General features: G+C 35.5%; 1 protein-coding gene across 1 annotated transcript in view; it reads right to left on the reverse strand.

The window, feature by feature from the left end:
• Positions 1 to 2,889: 2,889 nt before the first annotated feature.
• The window catches only part of FOCAD (focadhesin), an 87,975-nt gene continuing 71,201 nt past the window's right edge, over positions 2,890 to 19,663 (reverse strand). Inside the window, exons 28-44 of the mRNA XM_072404373.1 lie at positions 19,058 to 19,147; positions 17,007 to 17,154; positions 15,445 to 15,564; positions 15,167 to 15,289; positions 15,010 to 15,087; positions 14,608 to 14,679; positions 11,287 to 11,389; positions 10,321 to 10,401; positions 8,446 to 8,574; positions 7,638 to 7,753; positions 6,138 to 6,398; positions 5,812 to 5,901; positions 5,521 to 5,698; positions 4,620 to 4,717; positions 4,290 to 4,532; positions 3,587 to 3,662; positions 2,890 to 3,232 (exon numbers count right to left, since the gene is read on the reverse strand). Of these exons, the coding sequence (XP_072260474.1) occupies positions 3,159 to 3,232; positions 3,587 to 3,662; positions 4,290 to 4,532; positions 4,620 to 4,717; positions 5,521 to 5,698; positions 5,812 to 5,901; positions 6,138 to 6,398; positions 7,638 to 7,753; positions 8,446 to 8,574; positions 10,321 to 10,401; positions 11,287 to 11,389; positions 14,608 to 14,679; positions 15,010 to 15,087; positions 15,167 to 15,289; positions 15,445 to 15,564; positions 17,007 to 17,154; positions 19,058 to 19,147 (2,080 nt within the window). The 3' untranslated portion in view covers positions 2,890 to 3,158. The remainder of the gene's footprint in view (positions 3,233 to 3,586; positions 3,663 to 4,289; positions 4,533 to 4,619; positions 4,718 to 5,520; positions 5,699 to 5,811; positions 5,902 to 6,137; positions 6,399 to 7,637; positions 7,754 to 8,445; positions 8,575 to 10,320; positions 10,402 to 11,286; positions 11,390 to 14,607; positions 14,680 to 15,009; positions 15,088 to 15,166; positions 15,290 to 15,444; positions 15,565 to 17,006; positions 17,155 to 19,057; positions 19,148 to 19,663) is intronic.

The raw sequence follows: 19,663 nt of genomic DNA on the forward strand, positions 1-19,663 counted from the left end.
TGTTGGCATATTGTAAATGTAATATAAAGTTTTTTTTTTTTAAAATACACTATCACCTCATACCATAAAACTTTCTAAAATCAGAACGAGAGATTTAGTTTAGCACAAAGTATGTAGGCAAAGGGCATGCACCCGGAACACCCCAAGCTATGCAGGCCAAAATTATTTAAAAAGCAAAATAAGTACTAGTTAAACCTGCAAATGCTTTTTGGACACTTTCTTTTCTTTAAATTTGCTTCCCAAAATAGCAAGGGCATAAAACTTACACATTGAATAAAGGTGTATCTAAACCCAAGAACACATTGTAATTTACTGCAGCTTATCTGTTTTTAGTAGTGTCTGCAGTGGTTTGCCATATTCTAGGCATTTTTTTCCTTTTTATTGCATATATCACATTTCCTGTTTATTCAGGTATATGCTTTTTCTCTACACTGTAGTAGTAGTTAACATATTAGGGATAATCTTAGAGCTTTCATTTAAACTAACAGAAAAGGAGGGCTGTACCTATTTGGTATTTTTGTACTTCCTAAAAATGTTCTTAGCCCGCAAAGTAAAAATAAATGCAGATATCAAAGGACTAGTGAGCTGCAATATATTACATTTTTGATTAAAGGTTTAGATGTGCTTGACTGTTTTATAACACTTTTGTTACATTTTCCATAGAGCTTTATACATCAGTTCAGTGTTTTAAAAAGGCAGTCCCTCCAAATAGGGGAAATCTAGGAGGAGGTATGTAACACTCATGCCATCCTATTTTAGGTGATTTATGGGCAAATGTGTAGAACACAGTGGATCTCCTGCTGCAGTAGCAACTCGATTTCCTTCCTGATATAAAAGGATGTAAATATATGTCATTCAAACCGCAAGAACTGAAGAATAATTTGTAGACCTAAAAATATAAGAGATGTGTGTTTGTATATATAGATTATAAAGTTGCTTTTCGTTTTAAGTATAAACTAAATACTAAAATAAATGTAAAATTTAGTTTTAAAAAATGTTTTGTAATTGTCTTCATTTTAAAATACTATTTGTTACTCTTTTACAATAAAATAAATTTATTAGAGCATGTTTTTGTCTATTTTATTAGCAGAGCTTGCTAACATATGCTATGTGTCTATTCTTTGAAATATTTTCTAAAAGTAATGAAAAATGTGTACTGCTCAGGCACAACATTTTTAGATGGTCCTAATAACAAGCAAATCTTTACTTTTTGAGTTCTGGTCCAGTAACCCCTTCACCACAAAATCCAAAACAAAAAGCAAAGTTTAGATACAGTTCAATTATTAAACTGTACATCATTCTGATACAGTAAAAGATATGTTTAGTCAGGTACATGAGGTTGTGATAAGATTACTGCTTGACCATGCCAGTAAACCTTTGCCTTGGAGGTGACTCTTTAAGTAATGCTCACTCTGGTTCCTTGGGAAACCATTGATGCAGTGGGAATGATCAAGTGGCTGGCATAGTGCCAGCTGCCAGGAGCCAAAGCAGGTCTGGTTTTGCCTTTACTGGCTTTGGCATGGTTTAAAAATACTTGGACATAAGCTGACCTAGGAAACAATATTTGTGTAGCCCCTATAACTCATTCATTACAGTTCTTTAAATGATTCCAAACAGGAAATACAAGATATATATATATAAATACACATAATATGTATATATGTAATATTGTATGTACATTAATGACTAGTTAATGCAATTTCCAATAGAAATGATTTAGACATACTTACAAGTCATTAAAGTATAATGTGATTTGAGCCTAAAGCTGCGTACACACTTCCAATTTTTATCGTTCAAAATGAACGACGAACGATCGATTGGGCAAAAATCGTTCGTAAAAAAAGTAACCAACGACGCCGACGAACGAGGAAAGTCGTTGGAAATGAACGACCGGACCGGTGGATCGGATTGGACGACGATCGTTGACCATCGTTCGTGTGTACGATCGTTCATTGATCGTCCATGGTCTGAGCATGCGTGATGAACGAACGTTCCTGCGGTGCACGTAACTTCCTGTATCGTTCAAACGATCGCATCTATTGTGTGTACAATATCTACGAACGATCGTGTCGTTATCTGTATGTACAGGATCGGTGCTATACGAACGTTCGCAGATATTGTGCAGGATCGTTCGTCGTTCGTTTACCAACGATAATAATTGGAAGTGTGTACGTAGCTTAACTGTATACCTGTCTTTTCTATCACCTCCTACACATCCTACAAATAAAATAGATGTGCTAGAGCAGGAATTCCTTCTGGCAATCTAAAAAATGTTTACACTATTGTTGTTCTAACATTCAGTGCTGTAAACACATTAGTTAGACAATATTCACAAGTGTCAAGAGATAATAAAATGTTCTCAAAAATCTTTTTCTTTTGCAGCTTATTGGGTCCCCAACCATAAATCTGATAAAAGCTGAGTATTATTATTAATTTATAACAAAAAAAAAGTATTTTTAGCTTGAATTTGAAACACAATAAAATACCAAAAACATGATTAACCAGTTCAGCTCTCACACTTACATAACCCCCCCCCCCATCGATTGGTACAATGTTTTACATTTCTGCTATGAAATAAATTGTATCTTGATGAAGGTGGCCACTATGATAGGCAGAGAGAAGAAGAACAACAGGTAGCAATAAAATCTGGCAGGGGTTCTAACCCGTCCACACCATATCCAAAACTAAAAAGGTATAAACTTACACAAACACAACCATATTTATCAGGGATCTGGAGACAGGAGCAATTACATATGTACCTGTTGTCTGATATGGTAAAAATGGACCAATGTTGACTCCACTGCCCTTGTCTCTGTACAATATCAACTATGGCATGAATACTAAAGTAACAAATTCCATAGTTCCCATGAAAAAATTAAACAACACAAGTTTTGAATTTATGCTTTAATAAAATATTTCAAATATTGGTACAGAAACACCATGGAAATAAATGTAAACATGCTAATAAGATTTTGTCTGACCAAAGACACAAAGATGCCTCTTTAGTTAATGTAAACAGTTTAAACGTTGTACTTTTTTAATGCAAAATCAGTACTGCTATGTTTTAAGTCAATTGACAAGATTTGCATAATAAATATTTATGATGGCACATCACCATATTTTTCATTGTCCAATAGTCCTGGGATTATGTGAACCTATCACCAGCCAAAAGCTCTTGTCCATACCGATTTCCTTTTAAACTCTGGAAGGCCCCTTAAGTTAAAAAGTGTCGCTAAGAAAAAGAAAAAAAAGAAAATTTTTTAACTATTTAAGCTCAACAGCAACACAAAACAGTAATCATAGTGCATATTCAAATATGTCTAATCTAGATATGCATACACATACATACACTAACCGGTCACAATAAATCTACAACAATCAATCCCTGAGGAATTTTTCCAGCACCATATTTAATCTATGCCGTTAAGAACTATGGCAGTTCTGAAGGAAAGAGCAACCCCATTACTAGCAAGGTTTACCTAATAATGTGGCAAGTGTGTGTGTATGTATATAATTTTCTCCTAGTGCTTTCAGAAACTGATATCCAAATTCACAAGTGCACTGACACAAATAATTTATACTAAACCTTTCAATGTTGTTCTTGATGATTCCGACAAAGCTCCTTCTGGACTTTCAAGAAGAACCATCATCCAATCTATGAACTAAGGAAATAAAGATAGGAATAGTAAAATTTCAGAGTGATTAAAGCTATATTCCTGGCAGGTATAATTGATAACAATTAATGAAACTTTGTAATCATTAATACAACACTTAATTTTTTAACCACATCAGCTCTCACATCTGTACACCCTTTATGGTTCATAATAAAATATAAACTTGTCATTGACAACCAAGTATGTATATCAAGTCATTCTTCATAATTTGCCCTTTTTACAATACTAAAAATTTGAATATGGTACAAAAAAAATTCCTTTTTTTTTATGCTTCGCATTTTTTTTTTTTTTACAAATGAGATAATAAAATGAACAATCAAAATAAAAAAAATGTTTGAATATTGAAACAAACTTAAAATATTGTAAAACAAAGTAGTAAAACAAATGGTCAGGGGAAAAAAGGGTGAAATTTGTATATTTTAAGTTAATTAGAAACAATTACTTTTATATTGGTTTTTACTTGTAAGGTTGCTTTAACACCAGAAGGACAACAAAGACCCTTTCAATCTTCAAATGCAAGTTAAATCACAACACAGAAAGAACCGTCTAGAACTGTGTACACTATAAAAGAAGATGTGTGAGTTATGTTATATCAAATTGACATATTGGTCATACCTTCTGTGTGTGTTCCTTCCAGGGCTCTTTGGATAATAGTAACTGTAAACTCAAAGGGAGGACAGTTAAACACTCATGTACAGTCACATTGTCCAGGGACTGATTTCCTAAAAAGCCAGAAGTGAGTGCGGCTTCATGTTTACATGGAATCCATCTACCATGTACTCCAAGCAGTAAAGGAGCTGCATGATCAGCCCAAGCCACTACAGATGCTGCAAAAACTTGCAGGAAAAAGTCAAAAGCCTGCAAAGGAAATAAAGGAATACATTATAGTACATAGAAAATGAACATTATTACACCCTCTGCCCTAAACCAAAAAAATTCATGTACCTCACTCAGTGGAACATTGTGTACTTGGGTGGACTGATAAGCTATATTTCTTATATGACCGATTAGGTCAATAAGCCATTCCATCCTCTTCAAAACACCTGTAAAATGAATGAAACAAACAACATTTAGTACAATCACAGTCATATACATTTACATACTCTTTCTTTTAAGAAATTAGTTACCTCTCCTTAGACACCAATAAGAATTAGGCCCACACCTAAACTTTGAATCTAAATGTGAGCGAACAGTTCTGTCTAACAGAGGTTCTGATTGAACCTATCACACATGTTAAACATCTCACATACAAATTTTATTGAAACTTTATGAAACAAAGCTGGAACCACAGCTCGAGCCCTAGACATGACTAGTGGGCTTTCAATCACAATATAAGACTGGTAGTGATGATGTGAGGCCAATCTCTTAACCCACTTAACTGGCTTGATATCTAAATATCAGATTACTCCTAGATTGAAAGCAATTAACTGAAAAATGGAACTGATATTTTGACTCCTGGTACACATTTTAGGAGCTTTTACATGTGTAAAATATAAGTTAATTTATAAAAAAAATCTTATATATTACTTTGTTTACATTGAAACATTTAAGACATGTGCCTGTCCTAAGGCTCTCTTTGATTAAGAACAGGACCCTTCTCTCCACTCACTTGTGTGTGTATTTTTTAGCTTGAGTTATGGAGCTCTGTAAGCAGAGGAGCAAAGAGGACTATGCAAAACACACAAAATAAAAATGGCACAAGTTCTGCTGTATGCATAAAATGGACCATAACATGGTTTTTCAATATTTAGGAAAAATATTTTTTTTTAGCGCCAAGCATGAAAAATATTAAAGATAACATATTTAAACTCCCTAGCTATTACCTTTTTAGAAAAGGTCTACCAACCTGTATTCTGGTGGCTTATTAGGCGTGCTTGATAGAAAGTCTGCAGTAACATCCAGATAATGGTCTGCTTATCTCTGCTTTTTGTAGCTACATTAAGAATATCACCCAAGTATGACAATGGCAGCCGTCCTTGAGAGATTAGATTTAATCGTAGAAATGTGGATTTCTTAATGTTCTCCTGATGTCAATAAATGTCAGAAAAAAATGTTAGAGACATTAGAAAAAATAAAATAAATAATTGCACTGCGTATCAATACAGACTCCTTCTGGGAGCCTAGAATATCATTTTACCTGGGAAATGCAGGTTATTCGATCTATTTCACTATCAGCCATTTCTGAGATGCATTTTGCAACTTCAATATACAGATCCATGTTTGTTTTCTGAATGCACATAAAAATAATAAATAAAATATTAAAATAATCTTTATGATGGTGCTTTATATAATTATGAAATGCTTTATTTGTTTGCAAGAAGACACAGGAGACACAAACCATTTTGTTAACAAAATGCCTTTTATGCAGCTGGTAATGAAAATCAATATCCATCCTTCAGTGTAAATGCACTTTAAAGAATTCATCTCTATTTTGTATTAGTTGGTATGCAAACTCATATGTACCTGGATAACATCTGGTAACAGCTGGAAGAATCTCTCCGTGGTTTTGCATAGAAAACTCCAGCAAGCCTGAGAAGGGTTGGGAAGCTTTATAGCTTGGCTTAGGCCCAGCAGAACATTCCTGGACATCTCTACATCGGAGGTCTTATTTTTCACCTCAAACTGTGCAATCATAAATGCATCTGCAAATGTTTGTAGCTTATCTTCTGAGACATGTTTCATCCACAGAGACAGTGAGGTCAGCAGGTAGGAACATGTTTGCACCTATGAAACAAACATATACTGCCGACATTAGAACACAAGAAATAATTCAATAAAGCAAACGAGCAACAGTATTTACACTACATTGAATTGCTTGCTTCTTTTCTTCATTAAAATAAAGTTTTCAATTTACTACATATTTTTTTTCAAAGATTAGTTGAGTTTGCTATCATATTTTTGATTTTGTGCTATTTGTATCTAAAGGGGCATTTAAAAAGTTACCACATAGACTTTTACTATATTCAAAAATAGACTGGAGGCATTGTGTGGAAAACCACAATATTTAACCAAAAATGGTATTATGCTGTGAAAAAAAAATGAAATTATACTTCGCAAAATAATTGTGTATGTGATAAGATCTGCCAAACTTTGGTTGTGGACATTCACAATATTATATGATAAGGGTTTTCTTTGGGGATATATGTGGGATTTACAGCATCCTTGTATTTCAAGGATATTTTGTTTTCTCATTGGTGCTGCTTATACAAATCTCCAAGAAAAGTGATTTGAGGATTCCTCGGTTTTTAAATGTATAGCTGTAAAAGGCCACACAGAAATTCTTTAAAGCTGAACTTTAGACAAGTGTAAAAGGCACAAATAAATCAGCATTGTAATCTTTACAACAAAATTAGATGCATCTACAAATGACAAGCAGTTTAAAACCTGAATCTGAGTTCTTATTAATCTCCTGCAGTCATTATAGTCTGTACAACAGAGTTCAGACAGGAGGGAAAAACGGCACGTATCTCAGAAATATACTGAGAAGGGTAAAAATACTTTGGCAGGTAAAACAGCTCATATATATGTATGTCCTTTATATATATGGGCAGCACGGTGGCTCAAGAGGGTCCCAGGTTTGAACCTCGGCCAGGACACTGCATGGAGTTTGCAGGTTCTCCCCATGTTTGCGTGAGTTTTCTCTGGGTACTCTGGTTTCCTCACACATCCCAAAAACATGCAGTTAGGTTAATTGGCTTCCCCCCAAAGTTGACCTTAGACTACATTAAAAGACATATGACTGAGGTAGGGACATTAGATTGTGAGCCCCTTTGAGGGAGAGCTAGTGACATGACTATGGATTCTGTACAGCGCTGCGTAATATGATGGCGCTATATAACTACTGTTTATTAATAATAATAATAATGATAATAATAATAATGGAGTTCAGCTTTATAATAGATATTAATATTGCTGTAATACTTATTACTATGACTTTTATGAGTCAGCTGAACAAAAACTCACTGTAAGACTGTAAACTAAGGGTGGAACCAGCCACATTCCAAGGAGCACAGCTGCATTCTGGGAGGACTGGGCCTGAGTCACTGCTATCTGCACACACAGTCTCTGGATTTCTTCACCTGTTAAAAAAAATCCTTAAAATAAAACATAATACACACAACATGCAGTAAACGTGATTGTGACAAATGAGTGTTTGCACATAATTAGGTTTATTAAAATTCACAATACTAATCAAACCTTATAATACATGTACATATAATGTACACATTTACTGATTCTTTTTATAATGTACACATTTACTGAATTAAAACTGATGAAGTCACAAAGATTCTATAAATTAAAATGGTGCAACAAACATGGGATCCACATGCTACCTGCTACTTTTAATTTCATTAATTTAGGAAATGTAGAGTCATTTCATGTTTAATCAGCTCACTGATCTACAAGATACCTATGTATGCCTGTTTGTAAAATAAGTCATGCTCATGTCTATCTGTTTTGTTTATTCCAAAAAAAAGATGATTAAAATCTTAGAATAGTTGAAGTAGACACAGCCATTCATTCCTTAAAGATATAAGTCAATCCTTTAAAAACATAGCACAGTACTACAGATTTTCATATAAGTGAATACAGCTATTTCAGGTTTTGTGGACTTCGGTAGAAATGAATCAGTGTTTAGCACAGTACAGCCTCGGGTTGGCTCTACTGTTCTACTCACCAATTCACTGTATTTCATTTTATTCAACAAAAGGTATGTGTTACTATGGGGAACACATGCAATATTTTATTGTGAATATGAATTCTAAATTACCAAAATTGAGCCTCATTAGGGGAGCAAGAATGGATGCCCAATTTACAGGAGGATACTGGTATTCATCAGCAGCGGCAGCAATAGAAGAAATGCACGCCTTGACCAGAGAAGGAGGAATCATTTCAGGGCCTGCATAGAATGATTCAGAAAAAGACAGTCACATAACTGAAGTATTTAACTTTCTTCTTAAACAGTAAGTTCTTTAATTGCCTACACAATTTTTTATATCACAGGAAATTAACTCAAAGACACTTTTTTTTTTAAATTGCTTAACATATATAAGTTAAATTGGTTTAATCGAAAAGAGACATAGCCTGAGCCTCCTGCAATAAAGAAACTGCAAACATTTTTACTTAGGTTTAATACTACTACTCACCTTTTAGTGCGATATATATATATATATATATATATATATATATATATATATATATATATAATTAAGAAGACTGGGGTTTAGCTTTAACAGTAATTAGAATATGTATATAACAGTAATTTGAAATATGTTCTGGACATGATATCAAACTTACTAGCAAAATTGACCAACAGACTACACAATTATGAAGTATGTATTATATTGTTCAATAAATTTAATGCAAGAAACAATGTGTTGACCCTAAAATTAAGGGCATTATTAAACTGATCATTTCATAGCTATACTAATTGGACAACAAATACTAAAGCTCCTACTATGCAGACAGATTAGCGCCATCTGTAACAAATTTGAGCACCTAAGGCTACGTACACATGTGCAATGGTTCTCGTCCAATAATCACCACAGGGCTGATATCAGACAAGAATCCTGCATGTGTACAGTGCTCGTCGACCATTATCCAAACGACTGTCCTGGCGGATCCACAGACAAATGGACTATGAACGATCGTAATGCAAGTGAAGAGGTAAGAGCGCAGCGGGGTGCCGCTCCGTTGTTCTCCCTCTCCCCTCTTCATAGAGCAGAAAAATAGCTGATTATTGCTTCAAATTTAGAATAGTCTACTCCTGATAGAATACAATAGAATACTGCATTTTAATTTCCTTTCAAACATTTCCTCTGGACCATCTTCTTGAAGTGACTTATCAAGTACAGTTAGTAAATTGTGGTCAGACAAAAGGAAACCATGCTGATTTCCGTCACTGTCAACGTATGCATTCTGGAAAACAAAGTAAAACTATTTGAGGCTTAAACATGAGAAGCTGTGTGTCAAAAGTTAGGTAAACCTAAATAGCTGTGAAGTTTTTACACTACAAGGTACAAAGACAAAAGAAGAGACTGAAAAGGCTTTGTGACTATGGCGGTAAAACAGCAGTGGAACAATTCTTAATGTATAACAGTATGAATCTATTTTTTCAGAATCTGGTTTTAAAAACTTTTTTACCTTAGAACAATTCTAATTTCTAAAATGATAATTATGACTCCCATACACAATGTCATCCTTTAACACAAGATCTAAAGATAACCATATTAATACATTGTTAGGGTAATATGTTATTTTTTCCACAGCTTTAGGCATAAAATCTTCCTTTATGGATTTTATAAGAAATAACAGAAAACTGTAAAAGTACTGGTATGTTTTATCAGCACTGATAAATATTACAACACTCTACCTAAGTCTATAGTCATTACACCAAATGTTCCACCAAAGAGACAATCACAATCCGTTTTACACCAGTGTGGTTTTAGGCTGTAGGAGAACATACGAACTCCATGAAAGTAGTGTTGTTGCTGAGATTCAAACCAGACTGATGCAAAGCCAGTGCTAGTCACAGTACCACAAGGAAACAGAAACTTCTGAAAATGTGCTTTTGGTAAAGAAGGCTACTATAATTCAAACATAACAGGTGAAGTAAAAAAAAGGCTGTAGAGAAGATTAACTGTACCTTTCTTGCCAGCAGAAATAAGGAAATCTACAATTACTCTTATTAGACTTTTTTCAGGCAAGTAGCTGAAATCTGGAGGGACTATAAAAAAATATTAAGTGTTATACTTCAAATAAGATAAACATTTTTTTTAAATGATACACTACAATATACTTAAAAAGATCCCTCCATTCAAAGTAACATTTCATTAAAACTTTTGGTTTAATTATAAATTAGTGAATCCGACATGAAACATTCCCTGGTGGAGAATCAATTACTGCCATTAAAACACATGGTACTGGAAGATTCTTCACCAGGGTCAGATTCTCTGTTTTATAAATAACCCCCTTTCTCTTTTTATTTTCCACATATTTATTTATTTTTCAAGAAATATCAATTTATTTACATCCTGTTCCTGCACCAGTTCAGAGTTCATAAGGGTGACAGGTAGGCCTGAGACTGGGAGGGGCAGGGACTAACAGGCAGATGTGTCCAGATGCCTGTAGAGCCCTAATGATCACCTCTACAGTACTATTAACAAGCATCAGCGTTAAAAAAAACAAAAAACTGCAACCATTTATGGGCTAATGGTTTGTTTTCACTCTTTTATGGATTTGTTATAATAGTGGTTACTGATAAAAACCTTCCAGGTCTTCTACAGAAATCTGTAGTCCTCTCCAAAGTGATCAGAGTGATTATAGATTTACAGACTACCACCTGGGATCACTGCTCTGGTGCATGATTTCTCCACCAGACAAGCTGCTGTTCATAGGTTTTCGTTGCAGGTCAGCAATAGCCGTGATTCTAACTTGAATATCTCACAAAGCATGTACTATGTACTCAAAGTCAATGTAGACAAAGTGATCTAATGTACATTATTGTTCAATGCATGTGATGTCATATCTAACAAACATAAAATTATAAAAGTAAAAAAATCTAACTACAGTTTTAAAATTCTCATGACAAACTTTCAAATGATCTGCTCACCAGATGTTCTGCTCTGGGATGAAGAAAGACTGGATAAGTGAAGGTGGCCAAGAATCCAAGCAGCATTAGTCTGCAGGCCAATTACCCCAGAAAAGGTAATGATCTGTGGAAACATAGTCATGAAGTATTTCACATGATGTTCACATATTGATATTTGTTTTGGTTTTTTTTAGTAACCACTACCATTAGCTGCAGTAAAACTAACCTGTATTTTTATTAGTTATTGATATGTTTAATATTTCTATAGTTATTACTTTTTATGTCACTAGTGCCTCACCTAAACAGAAAGGAGGGGTATAGTATGGCTAAAAAGGCTGACATGAACCCAAGCTTCAAGAAAAACCGTTTACTTTAGATTCCAGGAGTATACAACTTCAGTGGAGTGAAAGGAGGGCTTAGAAGAGAACAAGGCCAAATCCGCCGAAATCCGGATCCGAAACATAACTGTGCTCTAGTGTCACCTACAGCTATTTGGAGATTCAATATCTGCTTAGACAAACTGAGGGTCCAATAGCAGTAAAAAAAATGCTGAGAGGCTGGGCCTTGCAGAACCTAGACAGCTGGGGCTAAACAGCTGATTCTGACCGTATTTCCATGAAAAAAGTGGTACAATTTTTTGCATGGAAATTTATTTTACATTGTAGACCTATAATTTTTAGGCATAACTCACCGACACATGTCTAATAGTTAATACATTTAGGAATAAACTTTAAAAAAAACCCACAAAAATCTGTTTAAAAAAAAAAAAATAATTTATAATGTAATATAACTGTACAGCAGCATACGTAATATATATATTATATGAATATTTCTTTGTATTGGACTCAATACAGCTATTTTGTATTGAATCCAATACAAAATGATTTAAAATTCCTCCCGCTAAGTCCTGGCCGCACTAACGTCACCAGGAAACCCCGTAGGACGTCTCTAAACTTCGCGGCTTGACATCGGAGGAGGCAAACGTGTACCCAAGACCTACGGGGACCAGCAGGACGCCGGGGGACAGCAACGGAACAAAGTAGGTGGGTTTTTATTCTACTTTTAGGTACCCCGAGTCTGACTCGGGATTATCACTTTTTACATGTAAAATCCAACCCGAGTCTGACTAATTACCTTATAACATCTTTATTGTATATGTGTCTTTAACTTGGGTGAAGTTACTAAAAAATTACATTATGGAAATGTAAAATTTTAAGAGTGAGAAAAAGCATTTGTCATGACTACATTGCAAAGACCCACTTAGCCTACTTTCCATCTTAGATGGTAAACGTTATTCTCCTCCTCCTGTGTTGGTTGTTCTTCTCTACTATGCAGGTTCATCATCTACAACCCCTATTTATTGTACAGCACTGCAATATATATGTTGGATCTTGGATAAATGAGGATATCCATGTTGGATAAATAAAGGTTATTAATAAATGTAATAACTATTAGCCTCCTTTACCCATTTGTACCCATATTTGGATCATACTCCCTAACAAATTCATATTCCTCAACTCCCTTTCTCTTTTATCAGCTGGCTCTTCTCTTTTCCTCTTCTCCATGATCATCTACTATCTGCCTGCTCTTATTCTCCCTGATACTCTAACTCTTCTGTCCCTCCCCATTAGCTACAACTCTATTGTCTCAGCCCCTTCTGATAACCCATGTTTATCTGTCATGCCTTTTTTCCCTCTGCCTCCTTTTTCCCATTCTGCTTCGCCCTTTTTTACTTCAGTTTGTAATGAAATGGCTCCCATGACCAAATAAAACCACCCAAGTAATATACTCTGATTAGACAGTAATGCATACTAGTGTATTAGCGATCATTTAGAACAGGAGTCGGCCAACTTTTTGAACTAATAGGCCATTTCAGGAGGTGAAGAAGGCACACTAAGCCAGAAGAATCAAGGTGTCCAAGGAAAGTTTTTTTTTTAAAAAAAAATACAGTACGATCAATGGGAAACATGATGTTGCATGTTCTTAGAGACAGATACAATATCAGGTTCTAATGATGAGGAGTTCAGTAACAGAATGTTATTAAGGTGATTGTCAGTGAGCTGAGCGTGCAGCTTGTTCTTACAAAACTTCATCTTGGAGAACAGCTGCTCGCACGAATAAGTGCTGCCAAACATTGTGATCACACGCTTGGCACAGCCTAACAACATTGGAAACTGAGCATGTGGGCAGCTGACGGTAGAAGTCAATGAGAGTGGTGCAAGAAGTAAACTTGGACAAGAGAACGTCCAAAGCCTGCAGCTCAATCAACTCTAATTGCACATCAGAGGGGGCGTCCTCATAGGGAAAGTCAAAAGGAGTGCTGACGATCTTGAACTCTTGCGAATGAGAAATCAGTGAAGCACGAAGAGAATTAATTCTGCAGGGTTGACAGCACACTGATTCATTCTTCATGGTCAATGAGGGCTGCCTTACACTGGGTGAGGTGCGGGAAATGGACATAGTTGCCCTTTTACAGCTGTTTCTCCCATAGAATCAGCTTTGCTTCGAATGCCCACACGTGGGTTTCCATGATCGTGATGAACACGTCACGTCCTTGAAGCTTCAGGTTAAGTTCGTTAAGGTGAGAGATGATATCAGTGAGGAAGGCAAACTGACAGAGCCAAACTTCGTTAGAGAATTTTTGAAAGCCTAGGAGGCCCCTCTCACTGACGAAGGAAATGATCTTGTGGCAGAGGGTGAAGACATGCTTCAAGATGTTGCCACGACTGAGCCAGTGAACCTCTGTGTGGTAAAGCAGATTGCTGTAATCATCTTCTGCAGCTTCGCATTTGCTTTGGCACACAATGACTTTCGGGGGACAATCCAGTGCAGCAATGCGTATCTCCTGCGCAAAGTCCATTCGGGGTTGAAGACATGATGTTCGAGGTCAACCTTCCGGATACTGGTAGCTGCGTGTTGCTTCTACTCTTTAGGCATAGTAATTGGGGTTACTTTGCGGGAACTCGATGATATCCATGATATCGCGGGAACTCGCGATAACGTGACAATTCAATTAGGCCGGATACAACAATAAATAACTAGGGGGGTGTTAGGCCGGACTGGAATACTGGCTAGGTTGTATCTGGCCTACTGACCGGAGTTTACCTACCTCTGATTTAGAAGCAACATTTGCTTGTTTGCTATTAGTTCTTCTAGCCTGCAAACTCCAGTGATCATGGAGGGCCCTCTAGAGACTTTGCCTTGGAGCGTTTATCTGTGGTTTTTAACTTTCAAGCTGTTCTGTCCTGTTTAAATTGTCAGTATTTTATATTTACAGAGTAAGACATGTTAGGAACATTTATGTGACTACAAAACAGGAACAATTAACTAATGCTTTCTTACTTGAGTAATTGTTTTGATTACTTCATTAAGCTTGTTTTGGAACAAGGATGACTGGATTGATTCTGATTTAAGCTGCAGTAAGAGAGAGACAGTAAACAAAAGCATTTGTTTAATGATTACTATGATGTATCATATTGTAACATATATATTAATGTATTACATTGTAACACATATATTCTAACATATTCACACCCTTTAGCAGTGAAACTTCTATATAGTAGACATTAATACACCCCTACATACACAATCAAACATCCAAAAGCATTTAAATATTTTAAATAAACCTATTCTGAAGAACAACACTTTCACATAACCACTGCATTTTCTAACGTTTTCACTTTCATACAGGTCCACACATTGGTAAACTGGCCTAAATTTGATTGAGTTAACCAAATTATTTACCTGTATGAGTGCAGATTCAGAGCCTACCAGTGCCACAAGTCCATTAAGTGCAGCTAATCGTTGCATAGTAGGACAACCCTGAAAGACATTAGAAATCTTAGATTAGTAACTATTTACCATGACTATTTAGTTTAGAGACAAGTAAACTTTAACTCACCTCTGCAAGTAGAATCTTAATCCAGGCAGGTAACAAACGGTTGTTCAGGTCCTCTGCCTTCCCATGACCACATACTGACAAGCCATGAACAATAGCTCCCAGGGCAAGAGCTAGACCAGGTGTCTGCAGCATTTTAGGAGGAAAAGATAACTTTTCAGGGGACACTTAAAGAGAATCTATACTATTTGCAATACAAACACATATCTATAAAATACGATAGGTGTAAATATATAAAATTTATATGTACACATAATCAAATACACAGGGTATCAACTAACCTGCTGGTTCTGTTCAGTCAGTGTTCTTAGTTTATTCATGTGTTGCTCAGCTTCATCTGCACCAACAATTCCAGCACTAAATGCTGACACTGAGACACAGGCAACAGAATATGACAGCACCTAAAATATTAGATATATGTAAACCCAATTACTAGCACTGTTACAGTGTTTTTGTTTATCCTTATTTTCAGATATGAGGCTTTTATTTAAATTACACCTGGATATCCTGCCATGAAATCTTTGTTCAGACACTTTTCCTATCACACGGGCTCTTGATCAAAGCTAAATGGTTATTTCAACACACTTTACAAAGCTATGGTCAAATGTTGTCAGCAACAGGAAGGCCACCCTAAGAACAGCCATCTTGGGACTGTATTAGAGGATTCTGCACTTTACACTTTCCTGGGTGCACTCTTCAAAAAATTAGCTACTGCAACACGTCTAAAGGAATAACAAGGTCTTGTAAGGAGGATCAGATAACTCTTCTATTAAATGTATTTGTATTTGCTTTTTTGCTAAAAAGCAGTAAATCTGACATTCACTAAAAAAGCACATGGGTGAGAATCATCTAGGTCGATGTATTTCAATGGTAGTAATTGATTCTCCACCAGAGAATGTCAGACGTATTACTTCAAAAATAGACCTCTTTGTGTCTTGTTGGTCCGCCTTACATAACATAGAAAATATCTAACTAATTATATTAAAACTTCCTTCAAGACAAATGCTGCTTTTTCTGGGAGATATGAAAGTTATTTATGTTTAACAGGTCCAGGTTGTCTGGTTACATATATAACCTACAATACAAAACAATGACCAATCAATATTTGCCTGATATTTAACAGAAAAATAAACAGGGTAAAACAAGCAGTCTGCAGTTGTGATTAAGTCTCTTTTACATCACAAGCAGATGTTCTCAGATCATTAAACTACAGGTAGTCCCCGGCTTAGGAACATCCAACATACAGACGACTCCTAGATACAAACAGCTTCCCTGCTCCCTCCTGTGCAGCACAGAGGCTTGAAGGGGGGAGGGGGCGGTTTGCATGACTTGCAAAAAAAATCTTTTGCTAAACACAGCTGAGACTGAGCTCTTCTGCAAGCTCCTGTAACTCTTTAATTACATTTTTGCATTTCAAAGCACAGCTTGCTCCAGATGTTAATGAATTTCTAGGATCCATAAAGATTTTTTTTTGCTTTGTTTGTGATTAGCTCACAGTGAGGATTTTATACAGTAACTGACACCACACTGCCTAACAATATGCTGAGACAAACATCTGTCCTAATTGCATTTAATAAAATAATGTGCATGTCTCGACTTACATACAAATTCAACTTAAGAACAAACCTACAGTCCCTATCTCGTATGTAACCCAGGGACTACCTGTACTGACAAATGATTGGGGTGGATTGACCCCCTACAGCAATGCATAAATAAAACAAACTGAAGTACTGTGCTGCACTCCCACTATGTGCCTAAGGGCTTTACTTACAGAAATATGACTTCCATGTAACTTTATTGTTGGCTAGAGGTAAACTTCTGTATCCCAATCATAGTGTCTTACCTCTTGTACAGTTCGGCTCTGGTCAGCACTGTTCTCCAGACATTCATACAGCTTACGTAGCGTGGCAGAGACATGGACACGGCTGTCTGTCTGATTGCTCTGACTCATAAAGCAAAGCACAAGTCCCACTCCAAGAATGCAGCCAATGCTGTTGAGAATTAGACATTTTACAGTACAACTGTTATTAATGAATATAACTTGTATGGCTGTCTGTGGCTTCAATACGTGAAAACGAGCATACTGGGCATGGAGTAAGTGAAAACAGACAACCAGCTTTTAAAAGATGAAAATTATACATTTTTTACATTTTACAACATTTTTTTTTTCAAGAGGAACTATTTTGTTTTTTTTTTCTGAATAAAATATTGCACAACAATAATAAGTGGTTTTCTTTTCAGCTAGGACATAGAATATTTGTTGCAGAAATATTTATTTACTATACAGCTCAGCTTAATAGTAAACATGCATAATTCTACATCTGCAACCACCTATTTATCCAGCAAATGAACAAAGAAACTAATTTAAGGATGCCATTTATGACGTGTCCAGAAGATGGCAGTACAGAACCTAATATATAATATACAGCAAAAAAGAAAAGAAAATCTTCACTAGCAGCAGAAGAGAGAAGATGAGAAGAGAAGGGGCCTTCAAAATGTTTTTTGTTACTGCACACACAAAAACAAAAAACAAAAAAGAACAAACAGAAACATAATCAAAATGAGTGTGCAGCCACAAAACACTTTTGGACAGATGAAATGTTCTTCTGAATTGTATGTATGAATAAAAAATTAAATTAGTTTATAATATATATTAATTTAATATATATATATTTCCCTATTTCTATCATCCCTTTACGGTCATATGATCTAATATTCTTGGAAAATGATAATTTTGAACATATTAACACATATATTAAAACACATACATATACTGAACATTTGACACATGTATCAGGTAAGTACTGTGTCTAACAGTCATGCACATGTTAACTATAAATATACTGCATGTTGTCTCAGGCTACGTACACATGTGCGATGATTCTCGTCCGATTTGCGGCTTAGAGCTGATCGAGCGAGAATCTTGCGCGTGTAGAGGGCTCCTCGTCGAACAATCGTAATTCAAGTAAAGGGGAGAAAGCGCAGCAGGAAACCGCTCCGTCGTTCTGTCCCCTTCCCTCTCCATAGAGCAGAACGGTGCTGTATGTGCATGTGTTCATGCATCGCGCAGTCATTTGTCTTTGGAAATGATTGTGAAAGATCCTTTCCATTGACAATTATTGCATGTGTGTACCTAGCCTTACGTTCATGCAGATGTTTTCTATTATTATATTGCACATTGTCTTACACAAATGTTTTCTAATAATATATTGCCATTTCTTTCTGGCTAGGAGAAACATTTTGCACAGCATTTTTTGCCATTTGCCTCAGAAAGGCAATAATAATAATAATAATTTTGAATACCCCGATTTTCAGCATATGGGCTAGTATGAGGGGGACCAGTATTTGGTCACAGCCTTCCATAAGGGACAGTACTCTGTGTTTAGACAACTTAATAGGCCTGAACACTGTTTGATAGTGGTGGGGGTTGCTTTTATTTTAAAAATTTACACCTTTTATATCACAATAATATTGTTCAAGATTTCACCCACGTGCTCTAACACACATACTGTTTTTGTCTGCTTGATGACATTTTTTTCTGAAAAAAATAAAAATAAAAAATTCCCCTTTAGATAGCTGGTTATGCAGTTTTCACACATTTGGCAGCTAATAGTGTCTAGTATAAATTACTAATAAATTCCTCTATTGCACATGTATCACTGTCCTTTACCAGTGCATGCTTCTTTTTTACTTCAATTATGTACTATATTATTTAGTATGTATTCATATAAATGTTGCAGCTACAACATTAAAACTGTTTTCTGTTAAAAAAAAAAAGGACAATACTCTGACTGATTGTCTGGTTTAGAGATTATGGCTAGCTGTAATTTATCTAGGAGTTTACAATCAGTAAATAACATCTCACACTCCATACGTTGCATCTTTATTACATACTTGTATTCCAGACTGGCATCAAAACAACAGCTTTCCAAAGCATCCAAAGATTTCATAATTGTTAGGTTCATTTGCTGACCAGAGGTATCGCTGCAGGAAATAAATACAATCACATTTATTATGACTGAACATATATACAATTTTAAGAAGATTTAACAATAATCTTTAGTTACCGATTGTAAATTTAGTATAGTAACATGCTTTCCAATGATTTTATGCAACTTGTATGACTGTATGGAGATTGGTCATTGCTTTTGTGGTTAGTAATGTGTTATCTAAATTTATTTTGAAGACGACTGCCTGCAAAGAATGATTTTTCAATAAGTTGAATTTTCAGCTTTTCTTTTAACCGTCAGATCTTTATACTGGACCTAAAACTTTCACTTGGAAATTTTGGTGAAATATCTTTTTATGGAATATCTGTGCATGGCCTTTTGGTATTTGTAACAACATATTATTATTATTAATATTATTATGAAACAGTATTTATATAGCGCCAACATATTACGCAGGGCTGTACATTAAATGGGCGTTGCAAATGATAGACAGATACAGACAGTGACACAGGAGGAGGAGAAGACCCTGGCCTACAAAGGGATATACCTG

Source organism: Pyxicephalus adspersus, chromosome 3 (assembly GCF_032062135.1).
Source record: "Pyxicephalus adspersus chromosome 3, UCB_Pads_2.0, whole genome shotgun sequence".
Taxonomy (NCBI): Eukaryota; Metazoa; Chordata; class Amphibia; order Anura; family Pyxicephalidae; genus Pyxicephalus; species Pyxicephalus adspersus.